Source organism: Lucilia cuprina, chromosome 3 (genome assembly GCF_022045245.1).
Source record: "Lucilia cuprina isolate Lc7/37 chromosome 3, ASM2204524v1, whole genome shotgun sequence".
NCBI lineage: Eukaryota > Metazoa > Arthropoda > Insecta > Diptera > Calliphoridae > Lucilia > Lucilia cuprina.
Window position 1 is genome coordinate 47,241,537 of NC_060951.1, and position 21,892 is coordinate 47,263,428.

At 29.1% G+C, this 21,892-nt stretch overlaps 2 protein-coding genes across 5 annotated transcripts in view; one reads left to right on the plus strand and one right to left on the minus strand.

Annotated features, from left to right (window-relative positions):
• The window catches only part of LOC111686880 (katanin p80 WD40 repeat-containing subunit B1), a 33,432-nt gene that overhangs the window by 1,008 nt on the left and 10,532 nt on the right, over positions 1 to 21,892 (minus strand). The window contains exons 4-8 of one of the 2 annotated variants that reach the window (XM_023449277.2): positions 6,099 to 6,449; positions 5,620 to 5,755; positions 4,032 to 5,189; positions 3,380 to 3,424; positions 2,967 to 3,160 (exon numbers count right to left, since the gene is read on the minus strand). In XM_023449277.2, coding sequence (XP_023305045.2) covers positions 2,967 to 3,160; positions 3,380 to 3,424; positions 4,032 to 5,189; positions 5,620 to 5,755; positions 6,099 to 6,449 — 1,884 coding nt within the window. The remainder of the gene's footprint in view (positions 1 to 2,966; positions 3,161 to 3,379; positions 3,425 to 4,031; positions 5,190 to 5,619; positions 5,756 to 6,098; positions 6,450 to 21,892) is intronic. The other variant, XM_023449284.2, reaches the window with a different exon arrangement.
• LOC111686897 (peroxisomal multifunctional enzyme type 2) lies at positions 7,692 to 12,540 on the plus strand. 3 transcript variants are annotated; one of them, XM_023449294.2, is made up of 3 exons: positions 7,692 to 7,871; positions 10,471 to 11,234; positions 11,299 to 12,540. In XM_023449294.2, the coding sequence occupies exons 2-3, from the start codon at positions 10,532 to 10,534 to the stop codon at positions 12,384 to 12,386; spliced, it is 1,791 nt and encodes a 596-aa protein (XP_023305062.2). In that variant the 5' UTR covers positions 7,692 to 7,871; positions 10,471 to 10,531; the 3' UTR covers positions 12,387 to 12,540. The 3 variants fall into 3 exon arrangements, with proteins under 3 accessions (XP_023305062.2, XP_046803663.1, XP_046803664.1); XM_046947707.1 differs by having other exon boundaries at positions 10,488 to 11,234; XM_046947708.1 differs by having other exon boundaries at positions 10,498 to 11,234.

Genomic DNA, 21,892 nt, shown 5'->3' on the forward strand with positions numbered 1-21,892 from the left:
ATTAAATAATAAATGAAAAGAGAGCAGACTGTAAAGAATTTGCCTATAAACGCGCGATGCAGTTATTAAAGAGCACGACTGTATTCAACGATAACTTTGTATGAACTGTATAATTTATTAATATGTAACTCTTTCATAGATTTTAAGGAATGAGATCGAATGCATTTTAACACACTTATTTTCATTTCGCGCATAAATGAAAAGTTTATTAACAACTTTATGTCCTATATACTCTTAATATTTGATTATTTATTTTCCCACTATACAACTACTTATTATATTCTAACCTAACCGAGAAGGATGATGAGTGAATAGTAAATCTGTCTGGTGAAAACTAGCCCACCATCCCAAGACTGATAAGCAACCACACTAACAACTACAGTTTTACTTTAAAAATTATTTTAACTTAATTATTGTTTTGTGCTTAAAATCGAATCAGGCATCAGATAACTCGAATAATTAAGAGAATATATAACAGAAGTAAAACGTTTATTTGTTTTAAAGTCCACAGATTGAACTTATCGTTGACATAACAAAATTAGAAATGAATGATGTCTTTGCTCTGTTACAACGTCCCAAATACGGTAAATGAAGATTTTGTTCAAACTATAGGACATAATATCTCGAAATTTAATGTGATGGAGAAATACTGATGGATACAAAATCAGCGTAGTTTTTTCGAAAATCTCATTAAAATAAAATTTTGAAATTTCTCAAAATTTTAGAAAATTTTAAAAGTTTCACTTAAAATACCAATTTTTATTATAAATTTTAAATTACACTAAAAATTTGAATTTTCACTAAAATGTAAATTTTAACCAAAAAATTTTTAATCACATTTTTATTTAATAAAAATCGATGTTTCACTAATAATACAAAATTTCACCAAAAAATCAAAATTCACCAAAATTTTTAATTTTCACTAAAAATTTTGCTTATAAATGTAATTTTTAAAAAAAAAAAAAATATTTTTTACAAACATTCAACTTTTTACTAAAAACTCAATTCTTCACTAAAAAGTGAATTTTTTTTTATAAAAATAAAATTTTTACTAAAATTGAATGAATAAGTTTTTACTAGAAATTTAATGTTGCATTAAAATTTAAAATTTAGATCTTCATAATATTCACTCTTCTAGAGGTAAGATTTACAGCATATGGGTAATAGACCACCGTCGGCAACGTAAGAGCAAAATAATTTCATAAAGCGTCGCAAAACTATTTGATGCAACATTCTGCATAATTAAAATATGGGTGAGAGAATTTCCTAAGAGGTCTTAGAATGAAACGTGAGTAGAACCACAAAGATCCTTTGGGGCGACCCAAATGAAAATAGGAAGAAAATCCTCCACAAAATGAGTCTATGATAGTATCATAATATTTATTCAAAATGTATACAGATCCGACCAGCGGATTCAGACGAATGCAGAGCATGTAAAGGGACAGTGAAACCTTTGAGCACTTTCTATGCAATTGTCAGGCATTCGCCGAAATTATATCCAAATATATACGAGAATTTTAAGATTTACAGCATATGGGTAACAGACAACCGCCGGCAACGAAAGAGCGGAAGAATTTCATAAGATTACGCAAAACCATTTGATGCAACGTGCGCAGAACTAAAAATTTAGGTGAGAGAATTTCAAAAGAGGTCTTAGAATGAAACCGTGGGTGAAACCACAAAGATCCCTTAGGGCGACCCAAATGAAAATAGGAAGAAAATCCTCCACAAACTGAGTATATGGTTAGTATCATAATATTTAATCAAAATGTATACAAAATTTGACTTGCGGATTCAGACGAATACAGAGCATGTAAAGGGACAGTAAAACCTTGGAGCACTTTCTATGCAATTGTCAGGCTTTCCCCGAAATAATATCCAAATATTTTGAGGCGATCAATGTTCGTGAGGATATAACATTCCTCATGAACATTGATTGAAAATTTCTTAGAATTTACGTCCACGAGACTGACTTTCTTAATGTTTTACCAACAAAGGAGCTAAGGCACCACAATTTTTGTACAGATATTAAATATAATTAATACATAATATTATCTTCATTTTCTTTCGCCAATCTGGACGATTGGATGAGGAAAGCTACGTGTTTTTTTAGAAAAAAAAATATTTAAAAAAAAGGCAAATTTCTGAAATGAATTTCTGAATTGATTAACTTCAAAGATTATTCGATCTAAGATCCACAGGGCTTAAGATTATTATGTTAAAAACAACTGTAACAGCTGGCAATTTTTCAAAGGAAATTGCAATTTACTACATATAATGGAACAGTTGTAACACAATAATTAATAATGTGTGTTATGTTATATTTTTGAAAACTTATAATTTTAACAAAAGTGTGTTAAAATTATTACAATCTTACTCCTTTTTATATACCTTCCTAAAATTAAACTTGCTTCTTAAGAGAACTTAATATGTTTTTACAACTTTTTGAGGTTTTCTTAAATTTTTTCTTTTGCTTATCACTTAAGTTTTCTATTTACATTTTTTTAATTTTCTTATTTTATTTCACATATCACAATTTCTTTTTAATTTTTAAAATTATTTGACTTTCTGTCTGATTCTACCAATTACTTCTGCTTAAGTAAATACGAGCACTTCCCATGTTATCTTAATTATCTAAAAGTATTTTTAGACTATGAGACATTACGTAAGACTTATGAAAAATCAAATGAAAATCCATTCGTATTTTTAAAAAACAGAATAAAAGCCTTTATCAAATGAAACTTTCTTGTATTTTTAATCATTTAAAAAATGAAGGCTGTCAAATTTTTCATTAATATTCTCTCTCATATTGCTTTTGGGCTATGCCATTATATCTCTTCTAAACAAAATTTTGACAGATTATATTACTTGTGGTATAATGTAAACGGACTTTTTATCATATAAAGTTAATTTCAATTAAAATTATGTAATTATTATTAAAAAAAATTAAAAATCTTTTAACATACCTTGTTGAATTTCGTATAATTTGTAAAGTTGCATTGCGATTACTTAATTCCTGATAAACTTGTTCATGTGTTGCTGATAACATTTCAATTTCTGGTACATTATCATCAATACCATGACGACTATTATTAAAGCTTTTTTGATTCACACCCGATTGGCTGAGTAAAGACGGATCTGGACGATAACTAATAGGAATCTAAGAGAAAGTATATATTTACAAAAAATTAGTATCACTTACAAAAGAAATATTTTAAAACCCAAATTGAATAATTAATAAACAATTACACTAAGTTTAAACATGCATTCTTTTTTTATATTATTACAACAAAAACTATTAGGATATTCAATATTGGGTTAAACAAAAAAAAAAAACATACAAAATTAATGAAAATAATGAAATAAAATAAATACACACATTTGCAGAGCCATTACTAGTATCCATGTTGTAACTAGAAAGGCGCTATAATTTAAAAAAAGAAGAGAAAAAGCAAAAAAAATACAATTTTATAGCATACAATATAAATTCATATGTACAACAACAACACCATTTTATACGTAACACCAGAAACCAAATTTATTTTAGTATTAAGGATTTGTTTCTTATACAATTATAAAAAGGAAGTACAAATGATTCAACTTATATAATTTCTATAAAGACTTTACTGAACATATTTATTATATCTGATAAAAATACAGATTTTTCTAGTTTTTAATTGGATAAAAAATAAAAATCACATGAAATCAATTAAATCTCCAAACAGTACTTCCTTTTTATTTTATATAGCAGGCATAAAAAATTCAGTACTATTATTAATTTCGATACTTAATGACTTTGAAAAAAATAGACTAGTCCAAAGACTAGTCAACAGATTAGTCCACAGACTGGTCAATAGGCTAATTCATACACAATTTAAAGGACATTTTGAAATATATTTTTTGAAAAAAACTGAGTACTATTTTAAAATAAAATTTTCCATGCCTGATATATAAGTAACTAAATGAATCAATGGAAGATATATAATATTTTTCTATACAATAACTAGCACACACCCACACACACTACTTACTTGTGTCTGTCTTTGTGCCGCCGATTGCTGTGCTTGCTTTTGCGGTGATCTCAATTCCAACGAAGTACGTGAACGTGTAGGAGGTTTAGTTATTATTTGCACAGTGATATTTTTATTACGTGCATTCTCTTTATTCACATGTGCCTTATTTTTATTTACAACAATATGTGATGAAGCGGATTTCTTAATAAGCATATTATCATCCATTTTGTGCAATTCAGTTGTGCTGACGGATGATACTTGCGATAGTTTATTGCGTTGTTGAAAGGTGGAGGAAACACTGTTCTTAACACCACCACCACCGCTCGTTACCTGGGTAGTGCGTTTTGTAATGTGCGATGTTGTTTTTGGTTTAGCTGTCTTCGGAGGCGGATGGGCGAAATTCGACGAACTGGTTGTGGAACTCACCGAATTGCTGGTGCCATTTATTGGGCCTGTCGAACCGGGCGGTTGATGAAGATTTGTATTGACTGGAAAATCTTCAACCATTTCGGTATTATCGTAATTTGTTATAACAGGCGGGAAACTTTCATTGAAATTTATTTCGGAATCCTGATTAAAAGGATCTACAAAACGTTCATATTGATATATATCTCCCCGTTCTCCGGGCATTTTCAATGAGCTGGGGCCATCAAAATTTAAGGCCCCCAAACTACTACCACCAAATGATGAATATGCTGTGCTTGAAGCTATAGTGGGAAAATGATAAGGTGAAGATGATAGTTTTTTCAAGGGGACATTAACACCACCACTACTGCCTCCCATTGACGTATAGCTTGTTTCAAAATCTGTTAGGGTTATATTTATTGAATTGCCTCCATGACCATTGAGAGGATGTGTAGAAACGGACGGTAATGTGGGTGTTTGCATTGCAGGATCTATGGCAGATTCATCAACCAATTCTAAGCTGAGATTTGGCGACGAATGACCATCTAAACTCGGGCTACGATTATCTTCATTTTCTTCCACCAATCTGGACGGTTTTGTACCACCAATCGAAAGTCTTAACTTCTGATTGCCTCGCGAAAAACTTTTTCGTGTGGTTGAGTTGTGATTAAAGGCGGGGGCGGTATTGTTAGATGGATTATAAAAGGGGAATACTCGGTTAACACTGAGAGCATCAATGCTAACGTATTCCTGTTCAAAGGAGCCACAAATCTAAAATTTAAATAACATATACAGATAATGATTTTATGGAATAGTCAAGTTGCAATAGTTTATTTTGAACAATTTGTCAATTTCAATTCCCAAGTAAAATTTATGTTTTTATCCTAAAATACAATTTTTTTTGTTACTAAAATCCGATTTTTCCTCAAAACTGGACTTTTTTACAAAAAATATTATTTTTACTAAAAATACGGATTCTACTAAATGATCACTATTTCAATAAAAAATTGATTTTTCATTAAAAATTCGACTTTTTATTAAAATTTAGATTTAGTTTTCAGTAAAAAATCAAAAGTTCAAAATTTCACTAATAATCGATTTTTTTATAAAAATAAAAATTTTTTTTAAATTTTATTTGCTATTAAAAATTTGATTTTTTATTAAAAATGTATTTATTATATAAATTAAAAAAAAAACTTACCAATCTTCTGTTGACAATTTTCATATCACCCAATGCTGTCCAAGCCGATTTAATATGATCAAATTCTCGATCTGGTTCCCAACCAATTACTGAAATAGCAGCTGCTGTGCCCACAAACAAACATTCACCATTTTCACTAAAATAGAAATGACACATTAACATTCAACATTTTTATTTGACCAAATATTTGGAAGTAAATGGGTAAATACTGTAATCAGTACCTTTATAAGGTAAAAATTTTTTTCAAAACTTTAAAAGAAAACATTTAGAAAGGATGTTTAAGTTCCATTTAGTAAACCTAAAGAACAATTAGTCTAATCAAAACTAGAATATTAAAAGGCATTGACTGTTTAAAGAGAGGAACATGCTTTGCATATAATTCCAATATTTTGAAAAATCTTTAGTTGGTTTAATATTTCACCGATTTTACTATTCACTTGAACTTTACAAAAATAACTTAGTAAAAAACACCAACTTACCTAAATGTTATACATTTAATGGGATGACGATAAAATAAACTAGTCGAATCTGTTTGTGTTATACGTGATTTTGTTTCTAAATCATATATACAGACGGTGCCATCAACACGACCCACAGCCAGTAAAAATTCAAATGGATGAAATTGTATACAGGTTATAGCAGCACCAGCTGGTTGATCACAAAATTCCATAATCTGTTTACTCTTACGTATATCCCAAATGATGACAGAACCTTCGGTGCCAGCCGAGGCAATCCAAAGGCCATCCGGTGAAAATTTTACAGAGTTAACATGTGATATATGACCACGATAGATTTTCATGCAACTGTTTTGATTGCGAACATCCCAGAGTCTGAAATAAGGAAAAAAATAACGATTAGTTAATTATTATACACAAAAAATCAAAAACGAAAACTATAAAAAAACAAGTATGAATTTATAGTCGAACATTGCCGACCATATGATACCCTACACCAGTCAGTATGTTACAATTTTGAATTTTTTTTAAATAAAGCATTTAATTTGTTTTATTATGGAATATTTTTACTTATTGTTGACAAAAAAGAGAGATTTTCTACAAGAGGGCTCATAGGGGAGAAGGGGTAAATATGGGCCTATCCTTATAAATTTTGGTAGATGAATTAACGTCTACTACAAAGTCATTTATGTAGATTTTAATCGTTTTATAAGTAATTATAAGTTAACTTTGACCATCAAGTCATTTTCTGAAGAGGTGTCTGTATGGGGGTAGGGTCAAATGAGGCCCGATCACAATAAAAATTAGTATTCTCAATTATTGTTCTATAAAACTAATTTTTGCTGATTTTCGTTGACATTATAAAACATTTAACGTACTTATGATCCTAAAGGCCCGATTCGGAGGGTACGGTTGTATGGGGGCTAGGAGAAATAATGGACCGATTTAAACCATTTTCAATAGCGATCGTCCTTGAACCAAAAAAGAGTATGTGCCAAATTCCATCAAATTATCTTGAAAATTGCGACCTGTAGCGTGCGCACAAGGTTTACATGGACACAGACAGACGGACGGACGGACATAGCTAAATCGACTCAGAAAGTGATTCTGAGGCGATTGGTATACTTTAAGGTGGGTCTAGGACCAATATTTTTGGGTGTTACAAACTTCAGCACAAACGCATAATACCCTCCCCACTATAGTGGTGTAGGGTATAATTACTTAAAACATTTTATAGATTCCCATTCAATAGTAATCGTTTTAGCTCGTATGTTTGGTTGCATATTATAGAAAATTGAAAAGTACCATTTCTCTCACTTGATTTAAAATTATAGTAAATTCAAAAACTACAATTTCTATCTAATCGATAGCATTCCACTGTTTAAACTATATTTGAAGTTCGTTTGCAACCTATAGTTTAATGTTACAACATGTCTAAAGTGGTGAAATATTAAAGGTGTATAAAGAAAAAAACTAGTAAAGACACAAACCATATTAAAGTTGCCACATTTCAATATGTTTAAAGTTTTGTAAACGAAAACTGCACTAAAAGAAAATGTCAAATTATTAGCTTTTCTAGGTCTTAGTATCTTTTTTCTTGTTTATTTTTATTCATTCGTCAAATTCAATCAAGTTGTAGATGGTCGGTCATTCCAGTTGTACTTCGCAATTTTGATTTCATGTTTTTTTAATTATCGCTTTTGCAATTGTAATTAAGGCAAAAACTATTCAATCACAAAGATTTTAAAAGGAATTTCTATTGTTTTGCCAAAAATAAAGTAAAATCATACTATATTGGTAAGTTTTTGTGTTGACACACCCTCCACACCTCTCCGGCTTTTCATAAGTTTCGTTTGTTTTCAATAAAAACAATTTTAAAAACTTTTTAATTAAATGATTCAAAAAGTTATTAAACGTGTTAGGAATATATTTATATTAAATTTATATTTAATTATTCAACATTTGGATTAAATTTATTGGTGCGCGTCCCATTAATTGATTTTACTCCAATGGTTCGAAAATTGTACAAAGGAACAAAGTTCATATTACAAAAAACAAAAGTTGGTGATAACAACAAAAACAAGTAATAAATTTCTTTAGTTTCCAGCATGTTCGTTTACAACTATAAAATTATAATATTTGGCTGAATCGAACTTGTTTGCTATTGAAAAAAAAAACTTTTCATATAGTTTTGTACATTGCATAGTGGTGCAAAAATAAAGTTTTTAATTAAAAAATTAATGTAATAATTTTGGAAATATTAAGCTTTAATTAAAGCTAAACTTATTGTTAAATTATGAAACGAGTAATTCAATAGATGACTTTATTGATAAACTTTTCAAAAACAATTACAGATTGTAAAATTGAACATTGTACCGATTTAGTTTGTTACTTTGGGTGTTTTTCTCACTACTCAGTTAAACTAGGCTTAACTTGCTGTTAGATTAAACTCGGAACAAATTTAGGCGGACTTATAACTCACTCACTTATAACATCGTCATTCTTTGTTTAAACCTAGTTTAATATATGTTTCGTGTTTTTCAGTTATCAGTAAAGTTACTAATTATCTTAGTTTAACTGAGTGTAATTGGCCAATTAAACTCAAGTTATAAGTGAGAAAACACAATGAACAAAAACAATAAAACAATGATTTCGGAAGAACAAAAACTTAATATATTAAGTAAATTGAAATTTTCTGATTTCTTTTCTTTTATTTATTATTGTTTTAAATGTTTATTTAACATTTTTCCAAAATTTTCCATTTTACAAATGTATTGTTTGCAAAAAAACAGCTGTTCATTGTATATGTTTTTGAGTGAAAAGTTGGCAATACTAACAAAGTTAACAGAGCATAAATCTAAAACTGAAAAACACAATCATCGGTTAAAGTCCGCCTAAATTTGTTCGGAGTTTAATCTTACAGCAAGTTAAGCCTAGTTTAACTGAGTAGTAAGAAACCCGCCCTTAGACTTAGATAATAAATAACTTTACTGAAAAACACAAAACACATATTAAACCAGGTTTAACTAAAGAATGAAAATTATCTTTATCAGAAAAACCCGCCCTTAGTTTCAAAGGAGAATGTGTGTTACACATCAAAACTAAAGAAGTACACTTCGGCCTTTAAGGAGCCTATCCTGAGCCAAGTCCCCAACTAAAATACGTTACAATTAAATTCAAAATACTCTTAAGAAAACTCCAAGCATTAACCAAAAAAAATATGAAAACTATAAAACGTTCAGACAAATGTATTTATAGATTGTAGTGGTCTTTTAGGAAAATTTTACTTGACTTTTTTTATTGGACCAGCACTCAGGAGACGACCCTACTTATGCGAAACATTGTATTGGAACTAGGAAAATAGGATGTGGGAAGGTGGATAGAGCGAGTAGTGTTAGTGAATAGTTAAAATGTTTTTTTTATCAAAAGTGATAGGACATATTTCAGCAGGAAGTTTATTCTACATACGAACAGTGCTAATGAAGAATGAATTTTGACTGTGTAGTGAAGTTGTGCATTCTACTGGCTAATCTACCACAAATGGGTGTGTCCATGAATAAAGACGGGTGTTACTCTAAAATATACTGATTTCTGGAACAAGTTCCCTAATTTCTTATTTCCTAATTTCTAGTATCAAGAGAACAGTGAAATCCACCCCACGTTGCTACGGTGCTCCAGTATATCAATAGAGTCACTAGATCCAGTATCCAGTATATCCAGTATATCAATAGATTTTACTATCTAGTAATGACTAGCACTTTTTTGTTATCAAAATAGGATAATAATTATATATACACACATTTCTTATCAATTAGCAAAAACTGTCATTCTTTTTTTCAAATAACATTTTTTTATGTATGATTAAAAAGAACAAAGGAACAATTTTGTATGCAACTTTTTAGGCCGCTTATAAGAAGACCTCCATGACATAATATTAGATTATGACATTCGATATCAAACAAGAAATATATTAAAAAAGGTATCGATCATTTCGGCCCTCGTTTTCAAAATTTTTTGAAATTTTATTATAAACTCATCTTTTATAACATTTTCCCTTTTTGCCATTCCATTTCACATGTTACGTTAACTTTTTCTTAACAAAGAAAACCCCAAGAACTCAAATTTTACAGCTCTGCAGTATAGAGAAATAATCTATAAAATAAAAAGTCTTATCGCAAAAGCTAATATGTAATTGTATATGCTCTTCTTCGATTTATCATTAAATACACCGGTTCCACAAATATACAAATACACTTGCAAAATATTATCGTCTACTCCGGCTATTTTGTTTAGTATATGTGGACAACAAAACTGAACTTTGACGGGCCTGTATTTCTTGTATTTGAATATATTTGCAAACTTAAATAAAATTTTTTCATTTCAATTAATTTTACAGTTTAAAATTGTACTCAGTTTGTTTTAGACCAGAGCAACAATAACAACAGAAAATTGAAAAAATGGCCGCTGAACAATTGCGTTTTGATGGACGTGTAGCTATTGTGACTGGTGCCGGTGCGGGTTTGGGTCGTGAATATGCTTTACTTTTGGCTTCCCGTGGTGCCAAGGTAGTGGTAAATGACTTGGGTGGTGCCCATAATGGTGAGGGTGCCTCCACACGTGCAGCCGATTTGGTGGTTAATGAAATTAAAGCCAAAGGTGGTGAGGCCGTAGCTAATTACAACTCCGTAGTAGATGGTGATAAAGTTGTAGAAACCGCCATTCAATATTATGGTCGTGTAGATATTATCATCAATAATGCTGGCATTTTACGTGATCGTAGTATTTTAAAGACTTCAGAACAAGATTGGAATTTGGTTAATGATGTCCATTTGAAGGGTAGTTTTAAGGTTACCCAAGCAGCTTGGCCTCATATGAAGAAACAGAATTATGGTCGTATTATTATGACTTCATCAAATTCCGGTATTTATGGTAATTTTGGTCAAGCCAATTACTCGGCTGCCAAAATGGGTTTAGTGGGTTTGGCCAATACCGTAGCCATTGAAGGCGCCAAAAATAATATACACTGCAATGTTATTGTACCCACTGCAGCCAGTCGCATGACTGAGGGAATTTTACCCGATATATTGTTCAATGAATTGAAGCCACAATTGATTGCTCCCGTAGTGGCCTATTTGTGTCATGAATCTTGTGAAGATACAGGTTAGTTTGAGAGTTCTTTTTTGTGTAACAATTGCAATAATTTACATTTCTTTGTAATTTTAAGGCTCCTATATTGAAAGTGCTGCTGGTTGGGCTACCAAGGTCCACATGGTACGCGGTAAAGGTTGCGTTTTGCGTACCTCTATTGAACAGGACACAATTACACCTGAATATGTCAAGAATGTTTGGTCTAAAGTCACTGATATGAGGGATGCCAAACATTTGAATGCCATTGGTGAAGCCTCTGGCACTTTGTTAGAAGTTTTGGAAAATCTTAAAGAAGGTAAAATTGGCGGTATTGAGGATACTTTCAATTTTGCTTCAAAGGATTTGATTTTGTATGCTTTGGGTATTGGCGCTACTGTCAAGAATCCCAGTGACTTGAAATTCTTGTATGAAAATGATCCTGATTTCACAGCCATTCCCTCATTCTTTGTTATGCCTGGTCTTCTGCTTAGCATGACCACTAATTTGGTTTCCAGTGCTTTGCCTGATGGTAAAGCTGATTTGACTAACATTTTGCATGGTGAACAATATTTGGAAATTTGCGATGATATACCCACCAGTGGTAAATTGAATACCAATGGCAAGGTGTTTGATGTTATGGATAAGGGTTCTGGAGCTGTTGTAGTAACTAGCTGTGATTCTTATGACGAAAATGGCCGTTTGTTGGTGAAGAATCAAAGCTCCATATTTGTGGTGGGTGCCGGTAAATTTGGTGGTAAGAAGAATCCCAAGGAGGGTGTAGTACCAACTGTGCCCAATCCTAGCCGCAAACCTGATGCCTCTGTGCAATATAAAACCTCAGAAGATCAAGCTGCTCTTTATCGTTTGTCTGGTGACTTAAACCCTCTACACATTGATCCCAACTTTGCGGCTATTGCTGGTTTCAAGACTCCCATTTTACATGGTCTCTGCTCTTTGGGTTTCTCAGTGCGCGCTGTTTTAGCTAAATATGCCAACAATAATTCAGCACTCTTTAAGGCCGTAAAAGTACGTTTTGCCGCTCCCGTATTGCCGGGACAAACATTGAAGGTCGATATGTGGAAGGAAGGTAAACGTATTCATTTCAAAACCAGCATTGTAGAGACTGCTAAGGATGTTATAACTGGCGCCTATGTTGATCTTAAAGATACTTCAGCTAAATTGTAAATAATTTGATCTATCCCTGTATTCTATACTTTGCTTTCAATTAGGGATTTTATTTGTTTAGATCGTTGGTTTTAGACTGGTTTATTTTTTTACTTCAATTCGAAAATTATTATTAAAAATAATAAATAAAATGTTAAATACTTTTAAAAGATAATTGTTATTGTTTTAATTTTTTGCTTAAGGCTTGCGTGAGATTAAAATATTTGATAAGATTTTGTTAAATTTGTTGAATAATTATTATCGTGTCATTGGGTACAAAGGTGTTTTTATTTATTTAAATTGTACACGCTGCATGTTGGTAAACTATGAAAATATCTATAATTTAAAATATTAAATTATGAAGTTCAAGGCTGTTTATGAAATTTATGAAACATGCAGCAAATGTAACGAGGAAAAAGGTCTTTGGCTTAGGAATTGATAAAAGGTTTCAGCTTTTGTATAAAAACTCTTTAAATATATCTAGAACAATAAAGTATTGAATTACTTGAAGTAACTGAAGAGATTTAAATTATATAAAAAACTTTTGTAATACATATCACCCTAATTTTACAAAAACTTTAATTACTTTAAGCAACTGCAATTAATTTAATTACAAAGAAACGCCAGAAGCCTAAAAGTATGTACAAATAAATGCATTCAAATAAACATTTATCACCCGAAAAAGATTTAGAAAAGAACATGTCTCATACGCCCCAAATTAAAAAAAAAAAAAAACAATAAAAAAGAAAACTATTTTAAAATAATCATAATAAAAGCAAAGAAAGTGTCTTTTTTAAAATGTGAAAGAGAAAAAACAAAATTAATATTTTTCACTTTTAACCTTTTCTCAACCATAACAAAAAGGGGTTCGTATGGATATTAAACAAAATTTAAATCGTGGTAATAAATCAACAAACATAGAAACAACTCGCTTAACCATTTGAAACAATTTCTATTATATGCTACAAGAGTATGTTGGTTGGTGTCAACTTTTTTCGTTTAACATTGAAAAGAAAACAGCCACATAATCGCACAAATTTATAGAAATTACACTTACGAACCAAATAAAGAAGAATTAACAAGCTTTATTTATTAATAATGAGCGTAGTTATTAAAAACTTTTTAAAAAATGTGAAAACACAATAAAAACAACGTTTAAAAAAACGCAGCAATATTAAGAAAACGTCACATGGTGCACAGTTTGACGAATGTTTCTTAGAGTTAAACCATTTCTTAAAAAAGGTTGTATGTATAAAAATCTAAGTTTGAAAACTAGATTGTTTAATTTTAACTCTCTTTTTCTTTAAAGTTTTTAGATAGTTAGTTTTCCAATTCTTATAGATAGATAACTGTGTCGTGTCTCAACCCACGCACAGGACATTATCTGTCCATATTAAGCACAAAATCGAACTATCCCGAGTTGTGAATGAAAAAATCTGTTATTTTTATTGCAAAATTATATAGATAACGGATTAATTATATAGGAATGTTCAAGTTGTTTGTTCTTAGATTGTGTTGAGTGCCAGGACACTTGATATGGGTACTACCAAAATACTAACGGGATTCTAACTGGGCACTGCTTAGTTAGAACATTTGCCACTAAGTGAGACAGTAGTATACCGTACTATTAAAGGTTGTGCGAAGATAAGGAGGAAGAGACGATCGGGCATATTATTTGCCAATTTCCTAGGACACAGAATCTCAGACTGAAATGGTTGGGGAGGAATAGGTTTCACGACGAATTAGGGAAAATTGTGGACTTTTCCCTCGCAATCTATTTGGTTTCATCAAGGGAATGAGTAATTTCTTTCTCATTTTTATTTACTACCTAGTGTGAGAACTTGGTAGACATTCTAGGTTGTATCCCCTTAAGAACAGAAGGGTCCGTTCATATATCCTCTTAACCACCTTCTTGGCTAGTTGTAGTGTTGCTTGCTTCTCTGTTTTTGAAACTTCATTCCTTAAAGTAAATTCTTAAAACAATGGACCTTGTGGTCTACGAGTGAATATACTATACATTGTTTTTATTGTGTATAACACTTTTTAACGTAAACCTTGTCGTAATAAGCGACATAGGAGTACAGAGACATTAGTCTTTATATAGAAGATCAATTTTTTTAGCATGTGCCCACACAAATTCTATCATCAGTCCGTATATGAATTACGATCTCTTTTTGACAACTTCAACAACAGATTTGCGCAGATTTAATCGTCAACCGATCAGTTAGTAGACCACCGTTTCTTCAGTTCCTCTATTTGTCCTTCAGTTTGCAGTAGCTCAATGAACTTCCGTTACATTTTCACAAAATTTGTCATTCTTCAATTTTGTACGCAATCGTAGTACTTAGTTTATTGAATCAGACATTTACCTTATGTAAGCGGTATTCAAACATATTATTTAGACTTTCTTCCTTTTAGTTAACAGGCCCTTTTCCATTGAAATCACAATTACATTGCCATATATTTTCAGAGGAAAGTGATTTTAACTTTTGTATTCAAAATGTTTGAAAAACTAAATCATCCGATCTCCTATAAGAGAATACATTTCCGATTGCAATTGGAATTATTTCCATATTTTGCTTTAATTCTTTCGAAATAAAACCATGTTCTGAATTTGAAGTGATATTGAAAATTGTATATATTTAACACGAAATTGAAACCAATTAATGTGAAAACCTACTCCTTAAATGTAGTGACTTATAAATCTTTTGAACTAGTTTTTTTGACTTTCATTCTGTAATTTGACGATTGACTTCCTTCTAAAACAAGCACATGTTAAAAAACTAGTTTAGAACTTCTAGGATGATCTTTTAACTACCCGTTTCTCTAATTTTTAAAAACTCTTTGGAAATGGTGTAATAGTGGTAAGTAAATACGAGCAGTGATCGAAAACAACACACGATCATATAAACTTAAAAAAATAATAATAAAAGCCACCTCACACTTTTATAGATGCCCAAAATGATTAACAGTGTTCCTAATTGCACGACAACAAAATAAAAGACAACAACAATTAACTACACCACTGATCGTGTCATAGGGTTTTCGAAACATATATTCACATAATAATTTTTCCTTTATAGATAAAAAACAAGCTTATACGACCACGAAAACGTTGTCATTTTATAAAGCAACAACAATAAACCACATAAGTTTAAGCAAAAAAAAAACGTATTAACAAACTTATTTGTAACTGAATTGTTATTGTTAACTGCTGTTAACTATTAAATATCGTAATTGGTTGTATATTAGACAAAAACTTTAGCAGACAGACGCTTTTGGCCGTAATAGCCAACACACGATTTTAAACTTTTTTGTTAGTTTTTTTTTTTTGCTCTCTTTCTCTTTTACTCTTTCTAAAGAAGAAAGTAAAAATAAATAATTATATTTACTACAACTTTTCAAATGATATGGACAAAGAAAATGTTTTGTTTATGCCATTAAAAATTTGATTAATTTCTCATATTGTTTAAGAGAAAATATCTATTACAATTAATTCTATAGTAAATTTGGGGACATGTTTCACAAAGAGATAAAATAAATAAGTTTTAAAAGATAAAATGACAGCATTGCACCGTTATTTATTTAAATTTATCTCTAAAAGGCAAATATAAATTTGAAATTGTATAATAAAGATTAAAATATTTAAAAATATGAAAGTTTTTTCACGATTGTTTGGTTTGGTTTTGTTTTATTATTTTAAAATAAAATATTGATTAATAAATAAGCCTATTTATTGAAAATATATACAAATCATATTCTTTCAATTTTTTCTTTTTAATTAGTGTTTACAAAGTATAGAAATCAAAAGTATAGATAAATTTCAAACTTAAAATTTTTAACTTAAAGTAACGATTAATACTCTTTAACTAAAAGTTTTAGAACTTCCCATCACTATTCTAAACTAAATTTCTTAAACAGTCGCAATCTGATCTCCTCCTTGCCGATTGGTCATCTCTTTAAGTAAATATTTTATTCACAAACAATTTGCGAAAAAAAAACAAATAAATAAATAAATTGTTTAATACTCTTATTCAATAGAAAAATTTAAATAATGTCGTTTTATTATTTGTTTGAATTTGACTTGATTTTTTTCTTTCATACGTTTTTTATGTCTTTTATTGTTATTTGCTTTCTTAATAGAATTATTTCATTCATTAAGTATGTGTGATTTTATTTCACTTTTTATTTTAAAAATATTTCGTAAATGTTGTTGTTGTTGATTTTTATATAAATAAACTTAAAACAAAATTTGCATAAAATTAGTTTGTTGTTTTTGTTTAACAACAAACTAGGTTAATTTATGCCATATACTTGGCTGATTGTATGGTTTTTTGTTTAACAAAAAAATTAGACAAATAGAAAGATACCCGCACTTAGTTAGCTGCTTTACAGAAGATAAATAGATAGATATTTACAAAAAGTTTTTAAAAAATAATAAAAAACAAAAAAACATGTTTTATTATGTTCTAATTATAGCTTTCTTTGTTGTTTTCTTAGCGAAAAAATTTCATATTTTATATTCGGTTCCGTTTATGGTCAAATTATTTGTAACAACATATTTCCTGTTAAATGAAATATTTTATTTCAAGCAACAAAATAACAATTTATGAAAACAGAAACACAAATGTAAGAAAACTACTTTCGCAAAATCTTTTTAATTACTATTTGTTTTATGGTAATTTATTGTTGTTATTTGGGTAATTCAGAAAGTTATCCGATTTAAATGGAAACAAGTATTAGAAATAAATTTTTTTATTGTTGAGCTGTTAATTGCAAAACGACGTAATTTGAAATAAACCTTTTTATCAAAAACTCCATTTACAATTGACATTAGATATAATTCAGAAAATTTTTAAAATAGTATAGTCATGTCTATAATATGGACTATAGTATTCAGTAATCTAAACTAGTGCCTAAAATGCAGAGGGTGAAAAACGGAAAAAACTATTTCCCCAGCTCCAAAAACGAAAATTTTTATAGAAAATGTAAAAATTAGGAGGAAGGGAAAAAGAAAATAAGTAAAAAAACACTTGAACTGGATCCGCGCCTATATTTTAGTCTGAATTAAACACTTAAATATTGTCTAAACTGTAGGTCAGTTTTTCTGTATAATCTATAACCTGAAATTGATTTTGGACTACAGTGTGAACCATATTTAGTAGACTGTAGTATTAACTATAGTCTGAAATATAGTTTTAACTATAGATTAACTTTATTCTGAACTATAGTCTATATAAATTCAATTGAGATTTTGATTAATATTGTTTGGCGTAATTTGAGACCTGTATTGTAGTCTAAATCTTAAGTCTTCACTATGGTTAGGATATAATCTGGACTATAGTCTAAACCAAAGTTTGAACTATAGTCTTAACTATTTAATAGTTTAAGGCCCGTTAAACTCACATCCGGATATCGTTTAACAGATTTAAAAGATATACTACCAGTCAAAATATTTATGAGTTTGTGCTGATATTTGTAACACCTAAAAATTTTGGTAAAGTATACCAATCGGCTCAGAATCACTTTCTGATTCATTTAAGCTATGTCCGTGCGTAAACGCTACAGATCGCAATTTAAAAGATAATTTAATGAAATACGGAATTCGGAAATTCTTTTGACTCAAATATAACCCCCAATATCCTGAATATTGAAATACCTACTTAAATCCACATATATAATTAAAAACTTCCTTAAAGAATTTTATAGTTTTATACAAAAATCTTTTTAATAATAAAATAAAAATGTAACTTATATGTATAATGAATTAACTTTTAATTCCTATTTACGTTTCTAAGATTTTCTATACAAAAAAAAACATAATATTTACACTTAAAATTAAACGCCTCTTAATCTTAAATCTTGTTTTTGCATATTTGGTAATATCTCTATAATACAAGTATGTATGTAAACTAAACTATGCATAAAATTCTCGTACTATGACGAAAATAATATCTCTTAAAATCAATAGAAATATTCGTACAAGTGGTTTTTTATAGTTTATATACTAATATGCAAGCAGTTATTCAATTGTAGAGGCCAACAACCACCAGCAGCCGGTCACAAGTCTTTGTTTTTATAGAAAACAAAAAGTAAAAAAAAAATACAAAAATTTTTTGTGAATGAAATTGAAGAAAAATCCAATATAAACTCGTAACTATAAATCTTTGAAGTAAAACGCGTTGATCTCCAACACATTTAGTATATTTAAAGCAATTAAAAAATATGACACCCCTCATCTAATGCTTCAAAAACATCATTCATACACCTCCAATTCTAAATTTTTTTTAAATGAAGAATAAAAATAGATAAAAAAATGTTGATCGAAAACAGAGCTTAAAATAATTATATCGTTTTTTTTTAATCTAAGAACTTAGATTCCAAGCTTTTAAAACTTTCTCTATATTTTAACATACAATTTACAAAATTTCAAAATTATGTTTGAAAAGAGTTTAAATGTAATAAAATAGTGAAGGAAAATCATAAGGAATCATAAAAATATAACTTTTGTTGTATTTCGAATTAAAATTTTGTGGATCCATTATAAAAACGATTTATTTTGTCATTCTGTGGGTCTACGAAATATTGATCGTAGAAACACAGAATTATATATATTATGCGATCCCCGTATTCGGGATTTAAAAAAATCGATATGGGGATCTCTAAGTCTCGTAAAATAAAAATTTTCTTAGAATCTTTGTAATTTACGAAAAAAATCACATTTTCTAGTTCATATTAAAACATGGTTACACTTAGTAAGTATTTACTAATACAAAAAGCATTCCAATTTTAGTTTCACTGGCTGCATACTACCACGAGTTCAACAGATATAAGAAAAATATAAAGCATTTGTATATACATATTTAAAAGGAACTGAAAATAATTACGAACACTGAATTATTTCAAAGAGTAAATACTCCCTAAAGTCAAGCTATTTGTAGAATACATATAGAATATGAGTGCTTGGTTCTCCTTTGTCCAGATTCGACATAAATGAAAACGACTTTTCATTTCTTATTTCTGAACTCAAAATGCGCTTATGTGTGCGAGTAGAGAGATGAACATTCAATCTCTTCAACAAATTTTATGACGATCGGTCCATAATTACCACCTTGATTAAATTACATTAACGCTAGTAGTGGTTAAAAAATTACATTTTAAGCCGGCTTTACACGAACACACAAGTCGATCTGTCAAAATTTTGAGTACATATGGGATCGTCTAAACACAATATGTAATAAAACCATCATACATTGGGAGACAATACGGATGGAAAATTTAACAGTCGTATGGCCCCCTTCACTAGAAGGTCGTATTAGATTAAGGATGTATTTTTATGTAAATACATACAAAAATGTAAAACAGCTGTTTACATTTTATTTAGTTATTGTTTTAAACCAATCGTGTAAACACAAATCATACGACTTTTATTCTCTTTTCTGTTATACGGATGGAATTTCATTTTACTTTTTCATTAGACTTTAGGTGCGTAAAGTGTGATCGTGGGAAATGCCCTTTAACGCTAATTACTGGGCAATGAAATATCTATGGTAAATATAGGGAAACCTTCCAAAATACTCTCTCTATTTGCGGTATATAATTTCATAAAGGGAATAATTATTTTTGAACTTAAATACACTGGTTTCCCGGTTTAACGAATACTCAGTTTAGTGAATTCGCGATTTAGCGAACAGCAAAAAATTCAAAATTTGAACTTATTTTCGAAGTTTTTTATTTTTTGAGTTAAATTTAAATATGTAATGAATTTTCTATATAGCTTCAAAATATAAGCTCTAGCTGATATGTTCAAAAATTGAAGCTTAAATTCCATAATTTGTAAAGTTTAAAATATGTAATGAAGTAATTCCTTTAAAGTGCTGACATATACTTTTATACGCGGTTTGTTACTGGATACTTAACATTCAGTTCATATTAATTCAAACTTAAATTTACAAACAAACACACATGAGTATGAGTAGTAGCTCTGTACAAAAAAAAAAAATACATAGTCTATGATGCAACCTACGCATCATTTGCTTTAAAATAATAAAATGAAAAATTTTAAGTTTTAAAATCTACTATAATAATGAAAACAAAATCAAGCAAAATTTATTTTATATCACAGCTTGTGTTTTATCAGTTTGCTAAGTCATTGTTTTTTTTTTCTTCTTAAGCGAATTTGCCAGTTTTTACTACATAATTCCCTAACAGCTGTTCGTTAGTTTTCTTTACAAGCATACAACTGTTATGCTACTATTCTCATTAAGTAATTTTTTTCTATTTTCTATTTTTATAATTTTTCGATTGCCTCTAGCTTCTGCTTATTACGTTTTTTTTCTTGGCAGAGAAGTTATTAACTTTTTCTGTTTAATTTTTGCGTCGACTTTTGTTTGAATTTTTTTATCTTTTGTTTTTGAAACACAAATAATGATTCATATAAATTTTTTTCTTTTAATACCTTCATTATCGTATTGTTTTTGTAGTCGGTTTGTCGTTGTTGTTTCATTTTCAACTGAATATTTGTATTTATAATTCAATACGATCTTTATTGTTATTTGAACTTTGCATAAATGTTTTTTTTTGTTTTGTTGTTATTGCCTGCTATTTCATTTAAGTCGAACTTAAACTAACTACACAAGGCTATTTGATTTTAAAACTGAACAAAAAATGAAAAGATAAAAAATAAAACACATTAAACTTTAAATCGTTTAAACGCTTATCAGTACTTCTCCTCCCCTGGTAGGGAGGAATCAATTTAGAAATGTTTTTCGTACTAACATAAGAACGATCTTAGTTTTTCTATTCTATTAAATATCATTAAATTCTGCTATTTCAAAATGTTCAACAAGCTTCTATTTTACTATTAATTTTAATAGATTTTAATAAACCTGAAATTCACAAAGTTATATTAAATGGTTTCATAATCAAATTCTTGTTATGAGTTACTTTTTAATCATAATTATTGTGTTTTATTTTTAAAATAATGATTTAATATCTTAAGACTGTTTATATAGAAGAAGTAATCTTGATAAATCAATTTTATTGTCTTGACAATTAGAGTATTTTCTCAGAATTATAGCTTTTTCTTAACAATTATGCATACACATAATATGTAATTAATATTAAGGAGGATCAAAAATATATAAGCCACAGTTATTATAGATTAATAGTAAATACACATATTTATTAAGTTAAGTCACTAAAGTTAATTTTCTTATGTTTACATTTCTAAACAATTGATCTAAGCAAAATTCGAAATATTACAAAGTGATTAAAATACCAAAAATTAGGATACGTTTGTAAATGCAATTACAAAGTTTTTGCTGAATAGTTTTAGATTTTAAATTTTTCGAAATTTCGAAATTTTTAAGTTGAAAGCCCAATCTTTTATTTTAAAAATTGAATTGTTTTTTTTTTAATAAAATTTACTGATGTTTAAAAATAATCTTTGTTTTTAAACGACTATGCATCTACTAAGACCCTATGAGACTTCGTTAGTCAAAACTTCGAGCGACAATCACACAAAA

What these genes read in the sequence shown, in the direction of transcription:
- LOC111686897 (XM_023449294.2), top strand. Translation starts at nt 10,532, where the DNA reads ATGGCCGCTGAACAATTGCGTTTTGATGGACGTGTAGCTATTGTGACT. An exon ending in TGAATCTTGTGAAGATACAG is followed by an intron (nt 11,235 to 11,298) that starts GTTAGTTTGAGA and finishes TGTAATTTTAAG; the next exon opens with GCTCCTATATTGAAAGTGCT.